We start from the raw sequence: 27,232 nt of genomic DNA on the forward strand, positions 1-27,232 counted from the left end.
AATAATCACTTGCTTTCTTTATACTGAGAGCAAAACAACTGGTGCAGGATAATTCCCTTCATGTATTATCTAAAATATCTTGCTCCTATCCAAATAGGTCATCTCTTTATCTAGGTTGCATCCTAGACTTAAGACCTCCCTCATGAATATGTTGCTTTTACTTTAGTCTCATTGTAAAGATGAGCCATCACTCCATGACCAACTCTCCATGACTAAATTTCATTCCCTTTAATGAAGGTTATTTCTGCTCACCTGTTGGTTAAGGCCACAGTGTGACTTGGTGAGAATTTTATCTGGCTTGCAGGTAATCTCATCTAATTGCTTCATCTATTTTTCCAGCACATTATGTAAGGTGTACATGTGTGTCAAGGATTAGGCTGTTTTCTGATTAGTGTGTCCACAACAACTGAAACAATGTTCATTTAATGAAAGGCTCAATTTTTCCCTCTTAGATCTTGTGAAACGGCTTAAGGATAACTTTTCAGCTTTAACAAATCTGTTGCGCTGGGATCATCTATCAAGATTTTAAGATGGGGGCTTATGATTTTCCATTCAGCATGGATGGAAAAGCATGAAGGATATATATTTGAGTCTCTGAGTGCTGGTATGCATGCCAATAATGCTAAAGCTGAAAATTTATGTTTAGTTTTCATTATTAGACAAACTTAAAACCTGTCATCAAACTCAATGGAGAGCATTTAGAGTGGACATCACACAGTGCTTCATTAAATACCTGCTATCCTGAAGTTTTGCACAGAGCTACTGATTTAAAAAAATGAGTGTTGTTAATGAAAAGCACTAGTTTGTAAAGAAGCCACTGAAAGAAAGATTTGTATTTATATAGCACCTGTCATGACTGAGGTTAGAGAAGTTCACTGTCTCTCTGTATTCCTGCTATTCCACTGGCCACAATGTATATTTAAATGATTCATCCAATGACCAATATGCTTAATTATATGTTTTATCTGTAATAGGTTCAGAATAAAAAGATCCTTTGACCAAGTTTCTTTAATAAGCAACAAAATGATTACTTTATTATAATAGTAAGATTTATTTGACAAAGGTTCAGTGATAACTAACATACAGTCTGAAATGTGAAAGTATAAATTACCTTTCTAATCAGAATGGACATGCACACAGGTAAGTTCAAAAAAGAGAAAAAAAACACTTTCTCTGTAGAGATTAACTTTGGAGAAAACACTTTGGCCAAGTACTTGTTAATTCTCGGAGAATAAAAGGATAAGATATGGAGTGATCCAGAATTTTTCTGTCCGCCCTTCTTGTACATGTAGAATTATCACTCGACACAGGGGGTTGTCCCCATCGGTTTTCTTCAGAATTTGGAGTTGCCGGTGTCGGACTGAGATGTACAAAGTTAAAAATCACACAACCACCTGATGAAGGACCAGTGCTCCGAAAGCTAGTGCTACCAGATAAACCTGTTGGACTATAACCTGGTGTTGTGTGATTTTTAACTTGGTTTTCTTCAGGCACAATTCATCAGAATGTTGAGAACAAGTTTTCAGGTAGAATCACTGTTTCAGCTTTTTCAGCTGCCCCATGGTTTATGGATTAGAATAGTTAGGTGCAGACTCCATGGGTCAAAGGGCCTTTATTGTGCTGTGGATCTCTGCGACTGTATGGGGTTCTCAAGATATTTTTGTCAGGAAAGTGGCAAAAGCTGATCCTGAGTTCCTTATTTCTTGACAGAATACACCACAATTAAATTAAATCAAATGGCCATGCTGCTGGCAATTAGAAACTCTGACCTGGGTATTGTAGTAAGTTCAAGCAGGTGGCTAAAGAAAAATGAGTTTCAGTAAATAAATTCAAGCAGTTAAGTCATATGACTTGTAGTAATTTTTTTTAAACAAAAGTTTTTTGCAGTCTCCTTTCAGTGACCTTTGAAAAACATGTCCGCGTACCTCCTCAGCACCTCAAATAATCCAAATTTTACATCCCTTCAGGTATGAGTCATACAGTCATAGAGATGTACAGCATGGAAACAGACCCTTCGGTCCAACCGCCCATGCCGACCAGATATCCCAACCCAATCTAGTCCCACCTGACAGCACCCAGCCCATATCCCTCCAAACATCAACATTTCAAATCTTTATAACACCTTTCACAACCTGACGTCACCCCAAGGTGCTTTGCAGTTGACAATGAATTTTGAAATCACTTGCTGCTGTAATGTAAGAAAATTAGCAATAAATTTGCAAGCAGCAAGCTCCTAAAACCCACAATGTGGTTATGACTACATTAGTTTTTTTGGGGATGTTGACTATGGGATAAATATTGGCCAGGACATTGGAGATAATTCCTTTACACTTCAAAATGGGACCTTGGGAACTTTTACTTCCTCCTGCAAAGGAAAATAGGGCTTCAGTTTAATACTTCATCCAAGAACAGCACCTCAGATGGTTACACATTCTTTCTGCAATGTCCCTGAGTGCCAGCCAAGAGTTTTGCACTCAAGGTTCGGGAGTGGAACTTGAACTATCAGTTTTCAGCCTCTGAGGTAACAGTGTTCCTCATGGAATCACAACTGGCACTGTCAAAACAGCACAACTCCTTCTCATTGGGAAATGCAGAAGCAAAGGTTTCCTGAAGCAGGCCATGAAAGAGTAGGAATATGACTGAAAGCAGGAACTGAGTATCACACACCACTGCAGAAATAACTAAGCATTTGGTACTGACATGGCGATTTTTAAAATATGAATAGCACAGTAGTTCCCAAACAAACGAGGAGCATTGTGTCCCATGGAGTCGGAGATAAATCAGCCTCCTGTTCTCCTGCTAACAATTCTGGGAGTGCTGTCTACCAGATATAAAACTAAATCCCATCAACTGATTTCCCTGATATGAAATTTTAAGTAATGTCACTGATGCTATATGACAATATTGTTTGGGAATTGGCTGAATATAGGAAGTTCAGTCAAAGATCACTGACAGGATTGACTGAAACTTTCAGCACACCTCTGCAAAATAGTCCTGGTCTTTTTTATTCCTGCCCCATTTAAGCGCTTGGGAATCTTTCAGGTAATTTCTTTCAGGTATGCTTCTGCTGCTGCCTTTTTTCTGACCATTCCAAAACTAAAAGAGGTGTTTCCATGGGCATCAATCAATATATAATGATTTCGGACATCGGAAGACACAGAATGATTTCAGAATGATCAAAAGTGCTGAGTACTGATCCACTGTTACCATCCAACCTGTGCTTCAGCTAGAGGACTCATTATGTTGTCAGAAAGCAAGTACAGTACTTGCAGAGACCGCATTTTGCAAGAGATGCTGCTTTAGGGGAGACTTTCATGAAACTATATGTGACGGTCTGACAGACTGTGATACTTCTATGCTTTCTCAAAGCACGTTGCTTTGTGTGATACTTCATGAAAGCTTAGAGCCAGGAAAGCATTTGTCAGCATTGTCTGACTGACAGCATTTGTAAAATGTCACTGACCACACTCAATGGCCCTCCCACACCTTCGTGTCAATGTCTGTGAATACACGGGGTAGTTAGCAAGGTGCAGAGTTGCGTCATCTGCTGCAGGCACTCCAGCTATCATGCATCTTAAGTTTTACTCTATTAGAGACAACACTGTTTAGCTGTGATAGATAGGATTTACATGCATTTGGAGGGTCAAGGACTGATTAGGCATAGTCAGCATGGCTTTGTGCGAGGGAAATAGTGTCCCAAAAACTTGAGCTTTTTGAGGAAGTAATCAATAAGATTGATGAGAGTAGAGCAGTAGACGTTGTTCACATGGACTTTAGTAAAACCTTTGACAAGGTTCCGCAAGGCAGGCTAATTAGTAAAGTTAGCTCACATGGGATTCAGGGAGAGCTTGCCAATTGGATACAAAATTGGCTTGACAGTAGCAGACAGAGAGTGGTGGTAGAGAGTCGCGTTTTCGAACTGGTGGCCTGTGACCAGTGGTGTTCCACAGAGCTTGGTATCGGATCCACTTTTGTTTGTCATTTATATGAAGTATGTTGATGAGAATTTAGGAGATGTGGTTAGTAAGTTTGCAGATGGGATTAAACTTGGTAATATAGTGGACAGTGAGGAAGGTTATCAAAGATTACAAAGAGATCTTGATCAGTTGAGTCAATGGGCTGAGGAGTGGCAGGTGGAGTTTAATTTGGATAAATCGGAAGTATTTCATTTTGGTAAAACAAACAAAGGCAGTACTTATGCAATTAATGGTAAAGTTCTGGGTAATGTTGTAGAACAGAGAGACCTAGTGGTTCAAGTACATAATTCTTTGAAATTTGCCTCACATGTAGACAAGGTGGTTACGAAGGCATTTAGCATGCTTGCCTTCATTGCTCAGACCTTTGTCACATTGAGGTCGTACAGGATGTTGGTTAGGCCTCTTCTGGAGTACTGTATACAGTCTGGATGCACTATTATAGGAATAATTATTAAGCTGCAGATAGTTCAGGAAAGATTTACCAGAACAGTGCCAGGAATGGAAGGTTTCGGTTATAAAGGTAGGCTGTACAGACTGAGACCTTTTTCACTTGAGCATAGGAGGTTGATGGATGACCTTATAGAGGTTTATATAGCCAGGAGGGGCAGAGATAAGATGATAATAGGTAGATAGTTTTTCCCTAGGGCAGGGGAGTTCAAGACCAGCAGACATCATTTTAAAGTGAAATAAAGATTTAAAAAGGAGTTGGGGGAAATGTTTTTACACAGACAGTGGTTTGTATGTGGAATGAACTGCCAGCAGAAGTGGTGGATACAGGTACATTCACAACCTTTAAAAGATATTTGGATAGGTACATGAATTTGAAAGGTTTGGAGAGATATGGGCCAAATGCAGGCCACAGGGACTAGTTTGGTTTGGGAATATGGTCAGTGTGGACTGGTTGGAGCAAATGGTCTGTTTCCATGCTGTACAAATATATGTTGAGAGTGTGATGCTGGAAAAGCACAGCAGGTCAGGCAGCATCTGAGGAGCAGGAGAATTAGGAGAAAGTGCAAATTGTACAAATATATGACCCTATGATTCTTGATGTGCCACAAAACTACCTGTGGAGATTATGCCAGCTCTGTTCAGCAGCTTTTAAAAAGAGAGTTAGGAGTGAGTCACAGATCCTGCTTCTTATTTTTGAATTAGATTTACTTTCATTGTCACCTTTTTCTATCTTAATAAAAGTGCCATTTTTTTTGAGCCATTTTAAACGTTTGAAAAATTTCCAGACTCTATCCCGTCACTTGCTTTCAGATCTCCACAGTTCCTTCAAACTGAAGCTGAATTGCAAGTTTTCAGTTGCTTCCTTCTCTCAGGTTATTGCTTTGCAGATTGAGGTTCAAAATGACTCTCGGAGCTATGAGTAATTATGTTGATAAGCTGACCATAGAAAATTTACATCATATGGGTATTGCTCCTCATCCATGAAAATTAAAATTGTATAAAATTACTAATGTCCAAGTGGTGAAGGTGAAAATTATCACATTTCTGCTGAGCTTTGCTTTTGTTTCCAATCATTCAGGAGTAAATGTGCAGCCGGAGTGGAAAATCTAAGCTACAGCCTGCTGTTTTCCTTTTCTTGCCCACAAAGGAGATCTATTGTATTTTATTTAGATTGCATTGTGTTTTTTAATAATCTGCAGTACCAGCTGAAAGGTGAGCAATGGAAAGTCTTCATATTTATCAGTTTCTAAATTATGGATTATAGGTGCAACAACTAGTGCAACCTCAATCAGATCTTTATTCTAAATGATTGATTGGTTTTGAGAGGTAGTCCTATTCTACTGCCTATCAAAAGTAAAAGGCAAATGTTAAAAAGGATAATAGGATACTGAAAAACATGATATGAATATTTTTCAAGTCATGGTTTTGCAGGTGTAGGACTCACAGTGAGTGGTGTTGTCAGGAGCTATGTGATTGAATCACAGGAGCAGATAAAGGTTAGTGCACTGACTGTAACTCTCAGCAGCCGGCTGACACAAGTGATAAGATTCAGACATTGACATGATGGCACTACCTGAACACCCGTGCAACAAGCAGAATCTTCCAGGAGACTATTACAATTCCTGCTGCAAACAAAGCCATTTTTCACTGTAATGGCCATTGATGTACACTGTATGAATATATAATAATGTTTGACAGAAACCCAGATTTCATTTTTCAAGATTTCCGAAACCTTAATTACTAAGACAATGCTGGCCTCAATAATAAAATTGACAACTTTTGACCTGTGTAATAACAGAGTTTTATACGTGAAACTAAGCTGTGCACTATTAGTAAAGTTTTCACAAGAAATTTCCCAATCTACCATTTTAATAGATGAATGCCTTCTTAAAGAAGGAAATTAATCATGTGTTTTTCTAGTATTAACTGTCATGAGGCTTGTTCAATGGTTAGAGCACAAATAGAGGAATTGCACGCTTGACTGTTATGCACCCTAGCAGTGTTCAAACCTGTTGAAGTCAGTGACATTGAATTAATCTCAGGTAGAGTCTATAGCAGTCCATCTGTCTAACTTTCCTATGAGGATCCCCTTGTGGTGCAGTGGTAGTTTCCCTACCCCTGAATTAAAAGACCTGGGTTCAAGCCCCACTTGCTCCAGAGGTGTGTAATGACATAATTGAACAGGTTGATTATGAAAAGCAAGTTAAATTAAAAACAAAATCTCCTGCTTTTGTAATTACCTGAGACAAACCTCTAGCAGGTTCAAGTCTCTATGATGTTATTTACATAACATTTATTTTCATATTCAGTTAATTCATATATTTATTCAGACTACCTATGGAAAGTATTCTGCCTGGAGGTCAGTGTTGAGTAGGGTCCTGTAGGGCTCTGTTCTTGGGCCTCTGCTCTTTGTTTTTATAAATAACATGGATGAGGAGGTTGAGGGGTGGGTTAGTTAATTTGCAGATGACACAAAGGTTGGATGTGCCTTCGATAGTATCGAGGGTTATTGCAGGCTGCAGCGCTACATGGACAGGATTCAGAGCTGGGCTGAGAAATGGCAGATGGAGTTCAACCTGGATAAATGCAAAGTGATGCATTTTGAAAGGTAGAACTCGAATGCTGAATATAGGATTAAAGACAGGATTCTTGGCAGTGTGTTGGAACAGAGGGATCTGGGTATGCAAGTACATAGATCCCTCAAAGTTGCCACCCAAGTGGATAGAGTTGTTAAGAAAGCATTTTGGCTTTCATTAAAAGGGGGATCAAGTTTAAGAGTCTCTAGGTTTTGCTACAGCTCTACGAGTCCGTGGTGAGACCACACTTGGAATATTGTGTCCAGTTCTGGTTGTCCTACTATAGGAAAGATACAGAGGCTTTGGAGAGGGTGCAAAGAAGGTTTACCAGGATGCTGCCTGGACTGGAGGGCTTGCCTTATGAAGAAAGGTTGAATAAGCTTGGACTTTTCTCTCTGGAGAGAAGGAGGAAGAGAGGTGACCTGATCGAGGTATACAAGATAATGAGAGGAATGGATAGAGTCAATAGCCAGAGACTTTTCCCCAGGGCAGGATTGACTGGCACGCGGGGTCATAGTTTTAAGATGTTAGGAGAAAGATATAGAGGGGACGTCGGAGGAAGGTTTTTTATGCAGAGATTTGTGAATGCATGAGATGCGTTGCCAGTGGTGGTGGTGATAGCAGAGTCATTAGGGACATTTAAGCGACTGCTGGATATGCACATGGATAGCAGTGAGTTGAGGGATGTGTAGGTTAAGTTTTTTTTTACATTAGGATTAAACCTTGGCACAACATTGTGGGCCAAAGGGCCTGTTCTGTGTTGTACGTTTCTATATCCTATGTTTTATGCAGAATGTTAGACAAGAGTACCAATCAGGGCACTAAATGGATGCTTGGCTGTCCCTTGTAGAGAAGGGATTTACCTCACGGCAGCTGCCAGTCAACAAGATGTGATTGATCTGGGCTTTATCCCATATACTGACCTTTGTCCCATTGCCTTCATGTTATATATCTCAAATATAAAATGAACAATTGGTCAGGCATCAGTTGCCATTTGCAGAACACAGTTCCAAAACTATGCTGTGTGGAAGTGCATCCAAATTTCATTCCTGACAGGTCAGGCACTAAAGATCTGACTCCTAAGTACCAGGGGTACAGTCTTTCCCTGAATCATGCGGAGACCAATATTCAAGCAAGCTATATAAATAGGAAAGTAGGGAAGGCTTTAAACTGAACAGTAACAATGAGGGATTATGGCTAGATGTAGTAAATCAAGTGTTAGGAGCAAAGGCAGGAGAACCAAGCAGCAATATGGAAATGAAAGTCAGAAAGTAGTGGGAAAGGACAGAGAGAATATCTCCAAGAGCATACTAACAGTTAAAATGAAATGTTACAAGGGTACCAAGAAGACAAAACAACAATTTCTGAATCCATAACATTAATAATAAAGTAAACTCATTGATAGCACACATTTAAATAATAAAATATGAATTGATAGCCATTATGGATACATGATTCATGTTGGCCAAGGATTAGGTGCTGAATAATGAAGGGCATAGGAAAGTAGGTTAAGGTCACAATATTAACTAAGGATGACATTGCTATAGTATTTAGAGATGACCTTGCTTTAAGAGATCAGCATATGAAATTTGTTTGAGTAGAAGTGAATAGTAGGGGGAAAAGGTACTAGTGGGAGTGGGCTACAGGCCTCCTAGCAGTAAAGCAAAGTGTACAAGAAAAAATATTGGATGCTTGTGATAAAGGGACATGTAATCGTGAGTGATTTTTATCTACATATGAACTGAAAAAAATTCACTTTGGCATTTATAACATGGATGAGGAATTCATAGACTGCTTTTGAGAGAGTTTCTTAGCGCAACTGAAGAGAGAGCAGGTTGTGTTAGGCATCGTTATCTCAGATTTAAAGGCATCCCAATGTGGGCATGAAAGCTGAACCAGTTGAAGTGACCCGCAATACTAGGCTAGAGGATAGATACATAGAGATGCAGTGACAGACATTTAAATGAATTTTTGATAATATAAAGAAAAGTGCTGTGGGAAGGGCCTGTGTTTAATGCGAGAACTTGAGAATAGCATCAAACTTAAAGAAAAAGCTTGAAATTGCACAAAGTTGAGGAGCAGGACTGCTGGTCGGATATTTTACAGTGTGGGAAATCAGGGTATAGGTTGTAACATATTGGCATGGATAGAAGGCTGACCGAAAACAGAGACTGTGCATAAAAGATTCTTTATCTGATTGGCAGGATGAGATGAACACGTTCCTGCAAGGAGAAAATGCTGGAAAATCTCAGCAGGTCTGGCAGCATCTTTAAGGAGAGAAAAGAGCTGACGTTTCGAGTATAACTGACCCTTTGTCGAAGCTTTGACAAAGGGTCAGTTAGATTCGAAACGTCAGCTCTTTTGTCTCCGTACAGATGCTGCCAGATTTGCTGAGATTTTCCAGCATTTTCTCTTTTGGTTTCAGATTCCAGCATCTGCAGTAATTTGCTTTTATTAGGTTCCTGCAAGTGTCTATTCCTGCAGCCTCAGCTTATTACAACTTGATTCAATAATGTAGATGAGGGGAGCAAAGGTATGGTAGCTAAATTTGCAGATGACACAAAACTAAGTTGGAAAGTATGTTGTAAAGACATAACGAGTTTGCAGATGGACATAAATAAATTCATTAACAGGCAAAAGTCTTACAGATGAGGTATAATGCAGGAAAATATTAAATTATTCTTTTTGGCCGGAAGAATGGAGAATGACTATAGAATTCCAAAGTGTTTAGTGCGTTAGTCAGAAAAATAAGCATGCTGGTATAGCAAGTAACTAAGGAAGTTAAGCTGATGCTTCCTTGTATTACAAGTGGACCTAAACCTAAAAGTAAGTATATTATGCTTAAGTGAGAAAGAGCATTGATGAAACCACATATCAAATGTGCAGTTTTGGTTTGTTTATTAAGAAAGTATGTAAATGCAGTTCAGAGGAGGTTTACTGGATTGATAACTGGAATGAGTGGATTGTCTAATGAGAAAGGTTGGACAAAGAGGGCTTGTTTTCACTGGAGTTTAGTAGAGTGAGGCATTACTTGGTATATAAGATCTTGACTGACCTTGATGAGGCCAATTTAGAAAGGATGTTTCCTCTTGTGGGTCAGTCCAGAGCTAGGGGACACCGTTTCAAATCTAGAGGTCAACTTCTGGACAGAGTTGATGAGCATATTTTTTTGCTCAGTGGGTTGTGCAGCTTTGGAACTCTGACTAGACACGGTCATTGAACATTCTTAAGATGAAGGTAGATAAATACCTGTTCGGCAGTGGAATCAAAGGCTATCAGGGTAAATGTGGAAATTAAAACAGTTACAGAACAACCTTTACTTTCTTGAATGGTGCAATAAGTCCTGGGGGTGAAGAGCTTACTTTGGTTCCTGAGTCATATAATTGTATGTTTTTGATTTGATTTGATTTATTGTTGTCACATATACCAAGGTACAGTGAAAAGTATTGTTTTGCGTGCTACACAGGCAGATCATACCGTACAAAAGTGCATCAGGTAGCAGAACAGAGTTCAGAATACAGTGTTAGAGCCATCAAATGCTGATGTTTTAAATATATAATTCATTCCTCTGATGTTGGAGTTGCTGGCTGGACCAGTATATATTGCCCAACCCTAGTTGTCCTTGAGAATCTGGTGATGAGCTGCCATCTTGAATCACTGCAGTCCATTGATGTAGATACAATGCTAATGTGGTAGGAATTCGAGAATTTTCATCCAGCGACACTGAAGGAATGGCGCCATATTTCCAAGTCAGGATGGTGAGTTGTTTGGAGGGGAACTTTCAGGTGGTGGTATCTTCAGCTCTTGTCACTCTGCATTGTAGTAGAGGTCATGAATTTAGAGTATGCTGTCTGAGGAGATTTGATGAATTTCTGCAGTGCATCTTGTAGATAGTACACACTGCTGCTACCGATCATCATTGGTGATGGGAGTGAATATTTGTGGATGTGATGCTGCTGACTCCTAGCTCTCTTGCTGATAGTCTTGAAATTGTGACTCCTAGTTACTGATAGACCAACTATTGAAAACCAAATATCCTTTTTTATTCTGTCAAACTTGTTCATAAGTTTGAACACCTCAATAAGGTCACCTCATAAGCTTCTCTACTTTAAGGAGAATAAGTCCAATTTTATTAATCTTTCCTTGTATCTAAAATCCTTCAATCCTGATGTTATTCTATAAACTCCTTTGAACTCTCTCCATGACCTTAACATCCTTCCTTATGTAAGGTGCCCAGACCACATTCTTCCAAATATGGTCTCAACAATGATTTGGCAAGGAGTAATATCACTTCCTTGCTTATATACTCTCTGTCTATATTTATAAACCCAAGTATCCTGCAAGTCATCTTAACAACTTCAACTTGCCTGGTCACCTGCAGAGAATCATGCACATGAACTCCAAGACCATTTTGCTCCTGCACTCCCCTCAAAGTTGTACCATTGAGCCCATACTGCGTCTGTGTTTCTGTGCACCTCTGTCTTTGTTCTTCTACAAAGGGGCAAGGTATTCAGTGAGGTTCATTATTGAGGGCGTCCCAAAGTCACTTTGTTACAAACAGGGTTGGAGGGGGGAGGTGATTGGATGTGGAATGGACAGGACTGAACCAACCTCTGAGCTGTTCCTAAATGGCCTGACCTAGGAAAGCAGAGTCTTAGCTGGAAATGCAATTTTTCAACTTGCATAATTAGTTTAAGTACATCCGTGTCCCTTAGAAGCTGTAGGCCTAAAGTCATTAGAATAAAATAAATGATATTCCTAAAAAATGTTAGTACTTTCTCCTTAGAAACTCTTACTTCATATAGTCTTTATCATGGCATAAAATGTCCTACCTAGAATAATCTTACCTCATTGGTTGTAATTTCTACAAAGTATCTAGAGATTTTTACAATTTTGAAACTTATCTAAAAATCGTAGCACAAGTGATTTTCCCTTTCCTGGTCACTTGGAGCTTCTGATTTCCCTTTGCTATTGTTTCCATGTTCTCTATCTCTCCAAGAACCTACCCCTCCTGTTTCCTGTGTTTCTGTTTTGCCCATTCAAGCCCTGGTATCTTGATTTCACCTGCCTCTCTTCTGGTGTATCTCCCACTCATATCCATAGCAGTTTAACATTTTCCCAGAGTTGTTTTCAATCTGCCTTCCCTTTCCAATCTTTCCTTAGCTGGCTCAAACTGCCAACATCCAAAGATGTGCAGGCTATGTAGATTGGCAACCCTAAATTGCCCCATAGTATCCAGGGAATTGCAGGTTAGGTGGATTAGCCATGGTAAAATTTGGGGATAGGATGGGATGCTGTACGGAGGGATGGTGCAGATCAGATAGGCTGAATGGCCTCTATCAGCACTGTAAGGATTCTATGATTCTAAAACATTCCATTCTCTCATGATTGTTCTATCTTACCTTCCATTATACATCCTGTAACTTCACGTTAAGGTCAAGAAGAGGAAGATGGTGTCTGACCTAGCATTATCCATGGAACTGAAAGCAACCATTGGAATTTTCCATGTAAATTAAATTTTATTTTACAATCTGCAAGATTACCTGAGTTCTTGATATAATAAACTGGCTCAAATGTGAAAACATTCAATGAGATTTTTATATGTTAAAATATCTTTGTTAGAGAAAGAAAAATCTAAATTTAGATTTCAGGTTTAAAGCAATAAAACTTTTGTTGCCCAGAATTATCATCTTTATACATGAATTATCATTTATAGATGGTAATGTTTTTATTTTGTTAAATTTAGGCTTCTTCAGATTTTGAAATTTTTTCCCCTGCAGCATCTAATTAAGTTTAGTATTTACCATATTTCCTGATCCCTGACATAAAAACTTTCAGACTTCAGGCATTGGTGAGTTATTTTGTCCATGCTGATTTTGATTGATTTTGCTTTAAAATTAATTAGCAGACATTAAGTTGATGGCTTGTTTCAGCATTATTTGAAGTGACTTCCATTGATTCCACCTTATTAAGAAATTAAAGTTTTCATATCCTCCCCACCGACTAAGGATTTTGAAGCATGTTCATTACATTAGGATTAATATTAGACTATTACTCTGTCAAAAAACTTTATTTCCACTGTTGCATCAATTACACAATGGACTTAGAATGAATTAAATGTTTAAATTTGACAAGTAGTTCTTTTCCATGGGCACTCCATAATTCATACAGAGCCCTATAATGTACATATTGCTGATGTCCAGTATTTTGAGTGAAAGAATGTAAACGTTTGTAAATATAATTTTTTACCAGTTCACTGGAACATTCAAAAGCTAGTCAGCCTCAAGTACTGTTTGATAGACATAGAAAATCAAATATAATACACCAAATTGCTCAACACTTTTTAAAATGGTTCTGCTGTCATCGATAAAGCAGTTTACTTACCACTAATGATTTGCAATAATTTAAAGTCATTTTAGCAGACAGATGTCGAGCTTATGGAACAAGTTGTGGATTTTTATTTATAGTGAAACTGCTGGATGTGTTAGCTGGCAGATGGAATGCAAGTAACTCAAAATAAATTGGTAATGTATCTGTTCTCACCTTAGAAAATAAAGCAATTATTTCTAACATTATTGTAGTCTGCTATTATGGCCTGTGAAAACATTTACAAGCTACAAAATCATATGATTTTGCTCATGTTTTAGCTTGATTAGATTGTATGAAAACATTTGATTCTTATGAGAACATTTTGTATTTAGCCATAGCATAAAGGAAACCAATGAAACAAAAGGATTTTCTTATAATTTGCTTCTTTAACAGAAAGCTTTATGAGGAAAGGATAGGAAGACTAGGTTGGTGTTGTCTGGAGTTAAAAGAGTCAGAGGTGACTTAATTGAAACATATAAGATCTTTTCGGGGAAGTTGAAAGTATGTTTCTCAAGAGAATCTAGAACCAGAGGTTGTAGATTAAAGATAAGGGTCACGGATTTAAGACAGAGATGAGGAAACATTATTTCTCTTAGAGGGTTGAGAGTCTTCGGATTACTCTGTCTCAAAAGGCAGAGGATGCAGAATCTTTAAATATTTTTAAGGTTAAGGCATACCGATTTTTGATTGTCAGGGATATACAGGAATGTAGTGTTCACATTAATATCAGATCAGCTATGATGCTATTGAAGGGCGGAGTAGGCTCGAAAAACTGAGTGGCCTATCCTTATTCTTGCTCATACGCTCGGATGTATGTTTGCCCTGGTTAAATATTATTTTCCATCTTAAGGGCATTGTCAATAATTGCATCTATCATACTTTAGGAGAAACATAAACCTTAATTTGTGGTCTCAGTTTTGTGAAAGCAATGAGCAGAATTAAAACTGGGATGGAGGCTAGAAAACTAACCTCATCTCTTGCAGTGGCCACATCTGGGAGGCCTGTTCAAATTTAATTCCACTCAAGCACTGACCCGATCAGTAAAAAAACACAAATTGCTGGAGAAACTCAGCAGGTCTGTCAGCGCCTGCAGAGAGAAAATAGAGTCAGTAATTTCGGGTCCAATGATTTTTCTTCAGAACTGATATGCTGATGAAGGATCTCTGGACCGGAAATGTCAACTTTGCTCTCTCCCCACAGATGCTGATCGACATGCTGAGTTTCTCCAGCAATTTCTGTCTTCGCTTCAGATTTCCAGCATCCACAGTTCTCGGTTTTACATTACTAACCTGATCATTGTTGGCTTTCCCAGTTTATGTGAAGGGAGTTCCTCTCCGCAAATCCAGTTGGAAGGTGTCCTGTCTCTGAGATCTCAGAAGAGGCCAGTGGGTCTTTTGTACCTGCAGTGCCACTGAGAGTGGCGGAAACTGCCTGTACTGCAGTGTGGCCAACATTGCACTCACCTCAAGAGTATGGGTGATATGGGGTAGGATCATACGGGCAACATTCTGGGAATTTGAAGAATCAAGGGGATCTAACTCTGGGTCCATCCATTTCTGCCGGCAGGTTCATCCACTGGATTTCCCAGTAAGGAGAGGCTACGGGTTAAATACTAGTGATAGTGGAATGAAACCCTTAAAGTGGGTTTTTTTTTATACCCTGTAGCAATGCAAAAGGTAGGAAAGGCAGCAGGATCTCCAAACCTGCTTCTGGAAGAGGCATTAAATTCCACCCAAAATGTACTAATAACAACATGCAGCAGAAAGTATCATGAAATAATTTTCCAAATCTGAGAGAATTACTTGCCTTCTGTTTTTCTATTTCAAAGGAGAAATGGTGTTCAGAGAATTTTATAAAACAGCAGCCTACTTACTTTCCCACTGGAAAATCATTTTTAAGGAACCTGGTTTTTTGCAATTCATGTGATTAATTTAAATTACTTAAGTAATTTAGTAAGGATCTGAGGTTGAAAAATTCAATAACTCAGTTAATCAAGAGTAGAAGACTAATGGGATAAAGCCAAGATTATCAGAGACAGATATTGAAAAGCTCCTTGCCATCATCATTATTAAATACTTCAGGGATTGTGCGCTGATCTGATGTTACTTAGCATACATGACTGTTAGATTCAAAGCTATGTGCTAAAGTGCTATGTGTTTCTTGTCTCTGAACTTATCTTTGAGTTATTTATTGTAGAGTCAGCATGAGTGCACAAGGGCATTGGTTGCTTGTGGCGACAAGATTATTTCACATGGTTAGAAAAATGCATTAATGTAAAATAGTTTGACAGCAAAGTTACAATAACTTATTTCACCACTTCTTTCTCTAGGCAAATATGCTGACTGTTCTACATGCTGTCAATTATAATCAAGATACAATAAAATTCCGATTTCTGGGAGTCCATGCTTTAGCCGCAGTAAAGACTGCTACAAGCTTAATAGTACAAGAAAAGATCTTGACAGATCCTGCATTCAATGCAGATTCCAAACATGCTAATTCAATCTTTTCAAGATATGACCATCATTACCTGCCTTAGTTTACTGTTTACCAAGAGGAAAATTCTGTAGTCAGTTTACTGGTTTGTGCACTTTTTAATGCAATGTCACGGATTTTGTACTTGACAACTTCATAGTTTCTTTTCTCGTCAGACATGGAGGGTACTTTTGACATTTTCATCCAGTTACCGACTAATATTGCAATTCAAGCACATAATAACAGTTTCCAAATATAACTTCTAATAACAGGTCTGTATCCATGCCATATGACTCTATGATGATATGACTTCCAATCACCTTTAAAAATGCTGTCACCAAGAGTTAGACTTCATTCTGTTTGAAGTTTTGAAGATTACTATATCTTTGCACTGTGGGAGCGGAATGCAGTAAGGGCAGAAAGCATTGAGAAAGAAAAATACACATTTAACTACAACCTTTTAAAGGTCTATGTAGGACACCCCACTTCCCAGTTTGCATGTTCCTTAAGCCTTAAGTCCCAGAAGAATTTTCACGAAATAGTGAAGTTTACAGAACTCAACAAATTGGAAAATGTATTTGAAAATATTAGTGACTTTAACTAATAAGGACTACATATAATATTCAATGTTCTGTGAGTCAATAATTCTTTATTTTTAACAGTATCAGAAAATAATTCAGAATTTGATTATTTTTAACCATGTTTGAAATCATATGTGATCCTTTCAAATCTTTAGTCAAAACCATATATCAGTGGCTTTGAATTTATTCCCTCCCTGTGGTTCAGAGTTGCACTAAACACGTAGGTTTCTATTGAAGTTCTGCCACTGTGTTAGTGATAGAGGATCCTCCTTAGGTTGTCAGTGGACCCCGAGAAGGCACATTTCCTGCAGCAACCAATTAAGCCAGATTATTCCAATTCAAGTCAGCAACCTGATCCCAAATCTGCTGGCTCAATTAGAGACTGCAGCGCAGCAGCAACTTCAGATGTAATACCAGGTAGAGCTGAAGCATTGACTGCATGGAGCGGGTGCCTCACTGGCCAGGAACCAGCGAAGAGGGTTAGGTGATGACATAGACATGCTGCAGGTCCCAATGTGGGATTCCAGGGAATGGGGAGAGGGAAACATTGGGGCAAAATCCTATTGACTTTACAACTGGTTCTTAATTGGCCACTAAATTGGCTGATCTGTTAGCTTTCTCACAATTGGCAAAGTGATATGCCCAAGGAAGATACCAAAATGTCATCTTTTCCTGACCCCATGATTCTTTTCTGTGCCACTTTGCCAACCTCCACCTCTGCTATCCTGTTGCCAAAAAGCTGCTAAAATTCTAGCCTATGGGTTCAATGTTACCTTTTTTTGGCGAATTGCACATTAGAAGTATTTTTTAGAGGGCTTCTTGCCGTGAGATCAGTAAGATGGCTCGTCATATCTTACCAAATGTGCCTCACTAGCTGTCCATCACACCATTATGGAAACCCTCACATCCATTCCACCTCCATCTTACCACACACTATTCCTAGAACAATTTGCTACTCATTGGATAGACGCTGAAAGGCCTACATCACTAGTGCCTGTGCCATCTTTGAAAAGCTGCGGTGCACCCAGACAATCTAGTATTACTTATCCCTTACTGGCAACATTACAGCACAGTAATCACAAAGCCATGCCATGCTGCTCATGGCACATAGCCAGGTTGGCTGGCAATCCCTCACACATACAACTCCATCTTTCACCCTTGTTGCTATGTAACCACAAGGCCATGCAGTTTACCTGTTCTTAGTCATATCCCACCTAAACACCCTCTCTAGGACACAGCCACAGCATGCAGGTGGTTGCTGATTGTTAATGGGGTGAGGTGTGGTATTAATAAGGTATTTAACGAACAATTATATCCCTTAACTGGCATCTTACTGTTGCTTAGTGAGGGAATCACCTCTCCACTCAGCAAAAGCATAAAAGGTGGAACAATATTGCGATAGATCTTGCTGGACTTCTCATTTGATTCTTTCACAAATCTCACCATAACCACATCACTCAGATCCCTATAACATTCCACCATATTATCTAATTGCTCACTCTTAGCTAGCTATCAGGCGCATATCAGACTTTGTCTTCAACAATACCAGATGGAAAGTATGCTCCACGTACCTAACTAAGATGACAGGAGTTTCTCACATTGGTATGTATACAAATCTGAGTCCTCTTTTGGCTAAAGGTGAAATGTGGAATGAAACAAGCCTTTTACAGCTCTGTGAAACAGAGAAAACAATTCACCCTTCTGCTAATGTCGATGTTGCTGGAAAACATATGAAGACACCCCAGCACTGTCTACTCGGACTTTTAAAACAGTTTAAGAACCCAATCCATTTCTGGAAACTGCCTGGATACTGCCAAAACTAAGCTGCCCTTCTGGTATGGATCACTTTTCTTCTCTGAACTGGACTTACTTGTGGTGTGACCTCTTCCCATCTCTCCCTTTCTGGGTCATTAAAGCACAACTTCATAAACTCTTCAGCTGTTATTTTGTCAAGTAGCTTGATAAGTTATTTACTTTGTTGGAAATGCTATTCTGACTCACAGATAAAACAAGTCTTTGCCCTTAAAAAAATGGTTACCCTCACAGAACCACATACCCAAAAACAAATTATCCCTACCTATGACCCAAGTACCCAAATAATAGTGAAAAATTATGAACCTTTATTATAGTTCCCTTCTTTAAGAAAGGATAGAATTGGAGCAGTATTGCAAAGTTTCACTTGACTGATTCTGGGATGAGGAGAAATTATCTTATAAGGAAAGGTTGGACAGGTTGGCACTCTATCCATTGGAAATTAGAGGTAATCTTATTGTAAGATTTTAATTTTTACTTTAATTTAGTTAAGAGCCAAGTCAATTACAATTATAGACTGGGCCAATATAAAACTACTGTAAACAGACAGTAGTTCTACAGATGCCACATTATCCTGGTAGAGAGCTATGAAATTAGTAAGCTCCAATGATCAAGCTATCTTAAAAGGAACAAGATTGCCATTGCAAAGAACAATCAGGAAAAATAAACCAGTTAGGAATTGGTCACAAGCTGTTCAGCCAATTTGAGATTGATTATGTACTGTCCATGCATTCATAAGCCAATTAGAATTCAAGATGTCTCAGAACATGCACAGTGGGTATTGGCTAGCAAGTGTTAATAAATGATGACTCAGTGATTTAGCACAGTGAGATGACTGAAAAATAAACATACTCGACAAAAAAGAATAAGGCAAATGTGCTAAGTTAACCAGACGCATGAGCTGGTGTCCTAAAGTAATTTGAAAACCACATATTAAGTATAATTTCTGCATAAACTTAATAAAATGTATAAAACTTGTGAAAACATCAGTAACTGGAATATATCTACCAATCTGGATTTAGTAGAACTTAGTAGAACTTAGTCTATAATTGTAATTGACTTAGGTCTTACAATTAAAGTTACAGTGAAACCTAAAATATGAAAGTAACTCCACATAAATGAAAACCACATTGTTTATGAAAGGTTCAAATTGCTACTTCCTGGAATGGATTATAATGAAAATCACTGACTGCACATTCATCAAGAATCCCACTAACTTCATCGAGATTCCAGTCACGTCCAATGCCTGAAGCATGATAATTGAAGAAGAATATATGACTGACTATAAACCGTGGAATAAAATGGAGTGTAAGATTAACAGTGTGAGCAGTGTGTTAGTGGATTTAGATTCAGTCTTCATTGGTCATACCCTATTTTAGTTCCCAGAACTAGCTTCATGGGTTTCTGAATGATATCTCATATTAATCAGAACTCCTGCATGCTCACAGCAAGACACAATTTTTTGCAGGTTAGATTATGTGGGAACTTGCATCTGGTCAAATCATGAGATTGTGGTATGAATCATCAAGTATATCAACATCCTAATATTAATCTCAAAACCAATGATACAAAATATCCATAGTGGCAAGCCACTTTGTTGAATTTAATTCTACATACAACACTGGTACTTCTTTATTTTTATACAGATTTTGTTTTATTAGGCTGATATCATACTACGTAACAGGCAGAGAACTTCAGTGGTTATGCGACTGGACTAAAACGTTTTGAAATTGAATTTGACAAGTCTGGTGCTATGTTAATTGCTGATTTGCTGCAAAAAGCCCAACTAGGTATTAATGTCCTTTAAAGATGTTCTGGCTGTCTGACCTACATGTGATGCTACTGACAGTACGTGTTTAATTCTTAAAGTCTGCAAAAAAACTGGACAATAAATCCAGCCATATCAGCACTACTCATCCACATCCCAAAAATGAGTAAATCAATGTCAGTAGAACTGAAAGCAAACATTCTTTGTTTTGTATTCCCCAGTTTATCCAGTTGTGACAAATCTTGAGATCAATGTTAATTTGATTTCCTTTGGTCAATTGTCAGCATACACAACAATTATAGAATGGCAGTATCTTTGGTGTTGATGCATCCATAAAAGTATCAGAATTAATGGAGAAATTGATCCAGTGCTTGATGTTGAGTACTTGGAAACTTAATTTGACATTAATTGAATCACACTATCAGGATCTTATGAAATGTTCAGGGTTGTATTGAATCACAAAACCATGCACTTTTACAGTATAGGAGAAAGCTGATCAAATCTTATCATGCCTATATCAACTCATCTTCTTTTAATTATTTCATGAGATGTGAGAGTTGCTCATTCTTAGGACTAAATTAGATGAACACATTGGTGTGCATTGTAGCTGAATTACTTCAGGATTACACACTAACCGAAGTAGGAAACCCAATGTATCTGAAAGTCTTCACTTCAGGAATATGCATAATACAAAACAAACTAGAACTGATTACTCTCTGTCGTATAAAGCCATCAATAATTGCCCATGCACAGGACGTTCTTTATCCAAACCTGCATATTTTATAATCATTCACTTGAAGGGTTCAAAATGAGACATGCTCCATTATGGGTGTGCAATCTATCCTGCTGATTTATTTGATGATCTTCACTCAGTCAAGGACACCATACCTCATGGTCTAATTGGACAATACTGTGAATGCAATTCTAATAGCAAATAATGATACATCATAGTGACAGGAGCAAATAAATATTTGTACCATAAACAACATTCAAGATTTGGGGTCTGTCAGAGGATCATATTCATGAGTTGCATTTTCTGTGAAAGAAAATTGAGATACTTTGTGGAATCATTGAATCACCAGCCCACCCAAAGGCCAATGTAGTCATTCCATCTGTGCCCAATCTTCACTGCAGCTATCCTCTCAGTCTCATTTCTCAAATATGTTCCCATAGCTCTTGATTACTCTCTGTTTTTGTCTTGAAAAGTAAGTGCAGCTTTTTTTCTCCTGTTTCAAAGTAACATTACTCAATATCTGTTGATTTCAGGGTATCAGCAGCCTGTTCAGCTCCCTGAAGGTTGTGCGCCTTTTAAGACTTGGCCGTGTTGCCAGGAAGCTGGACCATTATCTCGAATATGGTGCTGCCGTGCTGGTGCTGCTGGTGTGCGTTTTTGGATTAGTGGCTCATTGGCTTGCCTGCATTTGGTACAGTATCGGGGATTACGAGGTCATTGATGAAGTCACCAACAGAATAAAAACAGACAGCTGGCTCTATCAACTGGGTCTAAGTATTGGAACACCCTACCATTTCAATGCCAGTGGCACCGGACAGTGGGAAGGGGGACCCACAAAAGATTCATTGTACATATCTTCCCTTTATTTTACCATGACCAGCCTTACCACAATAGGATTTGGCAACATTGCTCCTACCACAGATGGGGAGAAGATATTTTCTGTGGCTATGATGATGGTTGGCTGTAAGTACATGCATTTTTTAATTACCAATATAAAATGGTTGTCAGTTTTTTTTTAAGATTATGGTATCCATCCTAAGATGTTGCATTGATCCAGATGAAGAGTACATCTCATCTGGATCAGTCGGATCAGATCTGGATCAGATCTGTTAGTCGGACTTAATTATGCATAATTAGGATTTAACAAGTTGACCACAAAGTTGCTGAATTTGTGAACTGACAACAGTGTGGTGAGTACAGCAGAGCGTCTGCAATTTGAGTGAACAATGGGGAAAATAATGTCTTACCTTAAAAAATGAATTTAAAGGTTTGAGAAATAACCAAAGGAAAAATTGAGAAAGAGTATGAGTTAGAAGGGATGAGTTAAATGTCAGATCAGGCACAAAAAGAAAAATTGAGAGGAAAAACGAATGGAAAGGGAAAGAAATAAAAGTCAATTTTTAAAAATTTAGATTTCCAAAATCTGCCAGAACAATTCACCACTGAAGGAATTAGGTTTTTGATTCATAATTGGTCATTTCCCGGGCAAGAAAGATTGATGTGCAATTATTAACAGTTATAACATAGTTACAAGAGTATATATACTGATTATAACTTCATGTAGTAAATTTAGTAGTTAGTTGATTTCCAAAGCAAAAACTTTTCAATAATCATAAGAAAGTCAAAAGCAATGATGATATTTTTTGTGAAGCCTACTGCCAAGTCATAACTTGGGGACCATTTCCACTTCGCAGGGTATCTCTTCAATATCATTTGCCTTCTGATTTCCTTACCAATAAATATGTATATCATTCAAATGCCATAGTTTTTCAGTAAATTCTGGATCATTACTAAAATATAAAATACTCAATGTTATCAAAATATTGTTAAACAATTATCTATTTTACATAATCTTATTTCACGCAGTAATTCTTACAAATATGAGCAATATTGGTAAAATGTGTTAAAACATTTATAATAAATAGAAACATAATTAAATAATTAGTACTATTGAACATACAAGTGTATACTGACATGGCTGATTTCAGAAGCACAGCAAATGAAAATATGTTTGGAGTTCTGAAGAAGGGTCACCGGACTCAAACGTTAACTCTGATTTCTCTCCATAGATGCTGCCAGATTTGCTGAGTTTTTCCAACAATTCCTGTTTGGGTTTTGATATTTGTTATATGACTGTTACCATTTCTAATTTGAATTGCTAAGCAATAAATGTTTTAAGGTGATTCTAGAACATAGAGTTTATATAATTCCATTTCTTTACCGTATACTTTTAAACTTATATTTAGGTACAACATCATCCTGAATAAAATATTTAAAGATGAGAGTGAATTTAACTGGGGAAAAACTCACCTCCATAAAACTCATAAAAATTGCATAAAACGGTCCACCTGTCATAAAAAAACTTATTCACTTACAGCATCAAAAACAGATACTTCTACAACAACCTCTTAAAACTGTCAATCAAGATTTAAATGCAGCCTTCTTGTTGAGATGAGCATTTTTGTGTCTTTTGAAATTTACAAGCGTTCACTATAGTCCCATCTATTGAAGCAAAATCTGGAAAATGTCAACAATGCAGACAATTGAAATTGAAACATCAGATGGCTTTTCTAATTTATAAGTGATGATCTCTTCTGTTTTGTAATATTGCTTATCAATCAGTAGAGTGGGCAAATGTTTAGAGATTTTTTGTAGTCCAACAGAAGGACCATTATTTTTACAAAGCTAAAAAACTTTGGAAATTTAATCTCAATTCAGACATGGGGTGAGAATTCCCCAGCATAATGTTTCTATAGTTTTAAATGCATTATGTTACATTCTCTAATAGGAAAAGTACTGCAATGCATTTCATCCATTAGATAATGGTGGTGAATATGATGGTCAACTTACCTTTTCAGAACAGAACCCTAAGATCAATCACTATTATAAACACATCTGTATTCCATTACAGAATATGGTACTGTACTAAATGTGTCAAAATATATAACATGTAACTGTATGAATTTCGCAGACTCCTCAGTAGACCTTCTTCAAAGGTCACAAATTCTCAAACCTGCCATTTTGTTTAGAGCTTCACCAACTGCACCAGCACATGAAAATAGTGCAGGGAAGGAAATGTAAATTTTGGTGGTTCTTGCAATGGTGACCCCAACCTCAAAAGATGTGCAGACAGGATTCACACATAATCTACTCTGTCTGCAGAACATCCACACAAGCATAATGCAGCATTGGAAAGGGACAAAAAATTAAAGTTTCCAATCAACGGTCCTAACTGCTTTACTTTCCTGATCCCATTCCTGTCTCCATTAGGAGAAGAAAAACTGGTATAATATCTCCTTTGAAGGGTAACAACAATTCAGCACTCCTTCAACACTCTAGGGATGTCTTACTCTCTGCTCTCAATTTGCTGAAATAGAATTTGAACGAGAACTTTCTGAATGAGAGTATTACTTGTGAGTATAAATGATGCCGCAGCTTCTCCTCCACACCCTGCCACTCAGTATCTCCTGAATAGATGGCGTTTAAGGCATTCTTGAATTTGCAGTGTTAGAATAATATGTGCTTGATAAAATAATATTATATGCGAACTCCTATGTCTGTCTTTACTTATGGTCCAGCTTGTTTATTATGATTCAAAGATCATGGTTTTTTAAATTCCTGGGGGATTAAATGACTATGGTCAATTCTTATGAAATGCATCAGGAAATAATTATTTTCATGAAATAGTTTGTCTTCCACTGAATTGTTCATAATAGAACAGTCAATACAGCAATCTGTCAGACACATGTTTGTCTTTTTGAGAATGGTTGAAGTACTCCATAAAAACAGTTGCTACCCTTCAAAAATTAATTGACTGTAAAATATTTTGGGATGTTGCGGAAAAGTTAAAATGTCCTTCTATTCATGTCAAATTTTTATGTATTTTCCAGGGTTCTTATAGGAAGAAGTAGAAAGAGCAGTGAATTGAAAGGATGTACTAGAGGCACTCATTCTGTGGGGCTCAAGAATTTTGGTGGCCTGATTGGAATTACTGATCATCTAGAAACAATAATTTGGGACAAAATTAATAATCACATTGACAATTATGGGTTAATTAAGCAAAGCCAACATAGATTTCTTAAGGGAAAATTTGGTGGAGATGGGGGAATAGAGTGAGTTAATAAGGGCAGTACTGTTGATGTGGTGCATATTAGATTAGATTAGATTAGATTAGATTAGATTAGATTACTTACAGTGTGGAAACAGGCCCTTCGGCCCAACAAGTCCACACCGACCCGCCGAAGCGCAACCCACCCATTCCCCTACATTTACCCCTTTTACCTAACACTACGGGCAATTTAGCATGGCCAATTCACCTGACCTGCACATCTTTGGACTGTGGGAGGAAACCGGAGCACCCGGAGGAAACCCACGCAGACACGGGGAGAATGTGCAAACTCCACACAGCCGGTCGCCTGAGTTGGGAATTGAACCCAGGTCTCTGGCGCTGTAAGGCAGCAGTGCTAACCACTGTGCCACCGTGCCGCCCACCACTGTGCCACCGTGCCGCCCATATAGACCTCCAAAAGATCCTGGAATGACAGGGACATTAGAAACATGGATACAGAATTGTATTTGGGCCACTTAAGACTATATTCAATGGAGTTTAGAAGAAGGCCGGGGGAAAACTCAGGGAAACCGAGAAAATTCTAACAGAAATAGACAAATTAACTGCAGAAAGGGTGTTCCCAATGACCAGAAGTCCGTAACCAGGGGTTTAAAGATATGGGGTGGGCCATTTAGGACTGAGATGAGGAGAAATTTCTAAACCCAGAGATTGGTGAATCTGTGCAATTCTCAGCCAAAAGAAATGGATAAGGCCAAAACATTGAATGTTTTCAAGAAGGAATTAGATATAATTCTTAGGGCTAAAAGGATCAAGGAATATGGCAAAAAAATTCAGGAATGGAGTACTGAGTTAGATGATCAGCGATAATCATATTGAATGGCAGAGCGAGCTCAAAAGGCCAGATAGCCTACTCTTGCTCTTACTTGCTCTTGCTTAATCTGTTTCTGTGCTTGAGTGACAGGAAACAGCTGGTAACACTTAAAACATGTTCTTCAGATTGGAGGAAGCTTTATCAAAGTGTCACCTCAGTGCCAGCGTGGTGACACCACTGTCCATTCAGTGTTGGGAACCTTGCTTTTCTTGATAAATAGTAATGAAGTAGACCTCGATGTCCAGGGCACAGTTTCAAAATTTATGGATGATGCACGATTTGGTAGCATTATTAGCTGAGGAAAGTGTAGTGTTTTAAATGTAAATGGACAAGTTGCTGGAATGGACAGACAGGTGGCAAATAAAGTCAAATACAGTGAAGTCTGATATGAATCATTCTGATAGGGAGAACATTAAACAAAAACAGAAGTTGCTGGAAAAGCTCAGTAGGTCTGGCAGCATTTGTCTAGAGAAATCAGAGTTAACATTTTGGGTCTGGTGACCCTCGCTTAGAACAGAGAGAGTATTAAACCAGGGTGTAAATATGCAGAAGACATTAAAGGTGGCAGGACAAGTTAAGAGAATGATTTTTAAAAAAACCATATATGTAGTATTCCAATCTTTATTAATAATAAAAGACAAAGTGAGTTATGTTGAACTTGTATAAGAAACTAGTTTAACCTCAGCTGGAGCATCACAGGCACTTCTGAGCATTGTACTTGATGAAAATGTGACTGCATTAGAGAGAGTATAGGCAAGATTCATGAGAATCATTGCAAGGCTGAGAGACTTCGTTTATGAAGATAAATTGGAGAAGTTAGCACTGCTTTCCTTACAGGAGAAAAACCTGACAGGACATCTGATAGAAATATTCAAAATCACAAGAGTTCTGGTTTGTGTGATTAGGGAGACATTGCTGGAATCCATTTCCTTTACATCCAGTTATACTGATCTCTGAAATGGAACTTTCAGGTTACACTGAGTTCCAAGAGGTGTTAGGTGGAAATATTCAACTCTGCCCAACGGTAGGGCAGGGCTAATTGCCAGGTTTTCAATATATCTCTCAAATGGTGTTCAAAGGAGACAAGCAGAGACGAAAGGGCACTTAGTCAGAGATTTCACAGATTCTGTGTCTTGGGAACCCAATGAGAAGCCAAGTTCTGTGTAATCAGGGCTCAGAAGAAATCCTGGAGAGCTGAGAAAGTCAGAAAGTCACTGGCTCTATGTTGGCAGAAACTATGAGTGGCATGGAAGAAACCTATGAGCATTAATACTTTGCTGCAGTTGAGATAGTTGCGGCTGTACAGGACATTGGTTAGGCCACTGTTGGAATATTGCGTGCAATTCTGGTCTCCTTCCTATCGGAAAGATGTTGTGAAACTTGAAAGGGTTCAGAAAAGATTTACAAGGATGTTGCCAGGATTGGAGGATTTGAGCTATAGGGAGAGGATGAACAGGCTGGGGCTGTTTTCCCTGGAGCGTCGGAGGCTGAGGGGTGACCTTATAGAAGTTTACAAAATTATGAGGGGCATGGATAGGATAAATAGACAAAGTC

The 27,232-nt window shown here is 38.3% G+C and overlaps 1 protein-coding gene across 2 annotated transcripts in view; it reads left to right on the plus strand.

The window, feature by feature from the left end:
• Nucleotides 1-27,232, plus strand: part of kcnh5b (potassium voltage-gated channel, subfamily H (eag-related), member 5b) — a 317,576-nt gene that overhangs the window by 125,129 nt on the left and 165,215 nt on the right. For both annotated transcript variants that reach the window (XM_043697222.1, XM_043697223.1), the window contains exon 7: nucleotides 21,272-21,701. In XM_043697222.1, coding sequence (XP_043553157.1) covers nucleotides 21,272-21,701 — 430 coding nt within the window. The remainder of the gene's footprint in view (nucleotides 1-21,271; nucleotides 21,702-27,232) is intronic.

Source organism: Chiloscyllium plagiosum, chromosome 10 (genome assembly GCF_004010195.1).
Source record: "Chiloscyllium plagiosum isolate BGI_BamShark_2017 chromosome 10, ASM401019v2, whole genome shotgun sequence".
NCBI lineage: Eukaryota > Metazoa > Chordata > Chondrichthyes > Orectolobiformes > Hemiscylliidae > Chiloscyllium > Chiloscyllium plagiosum.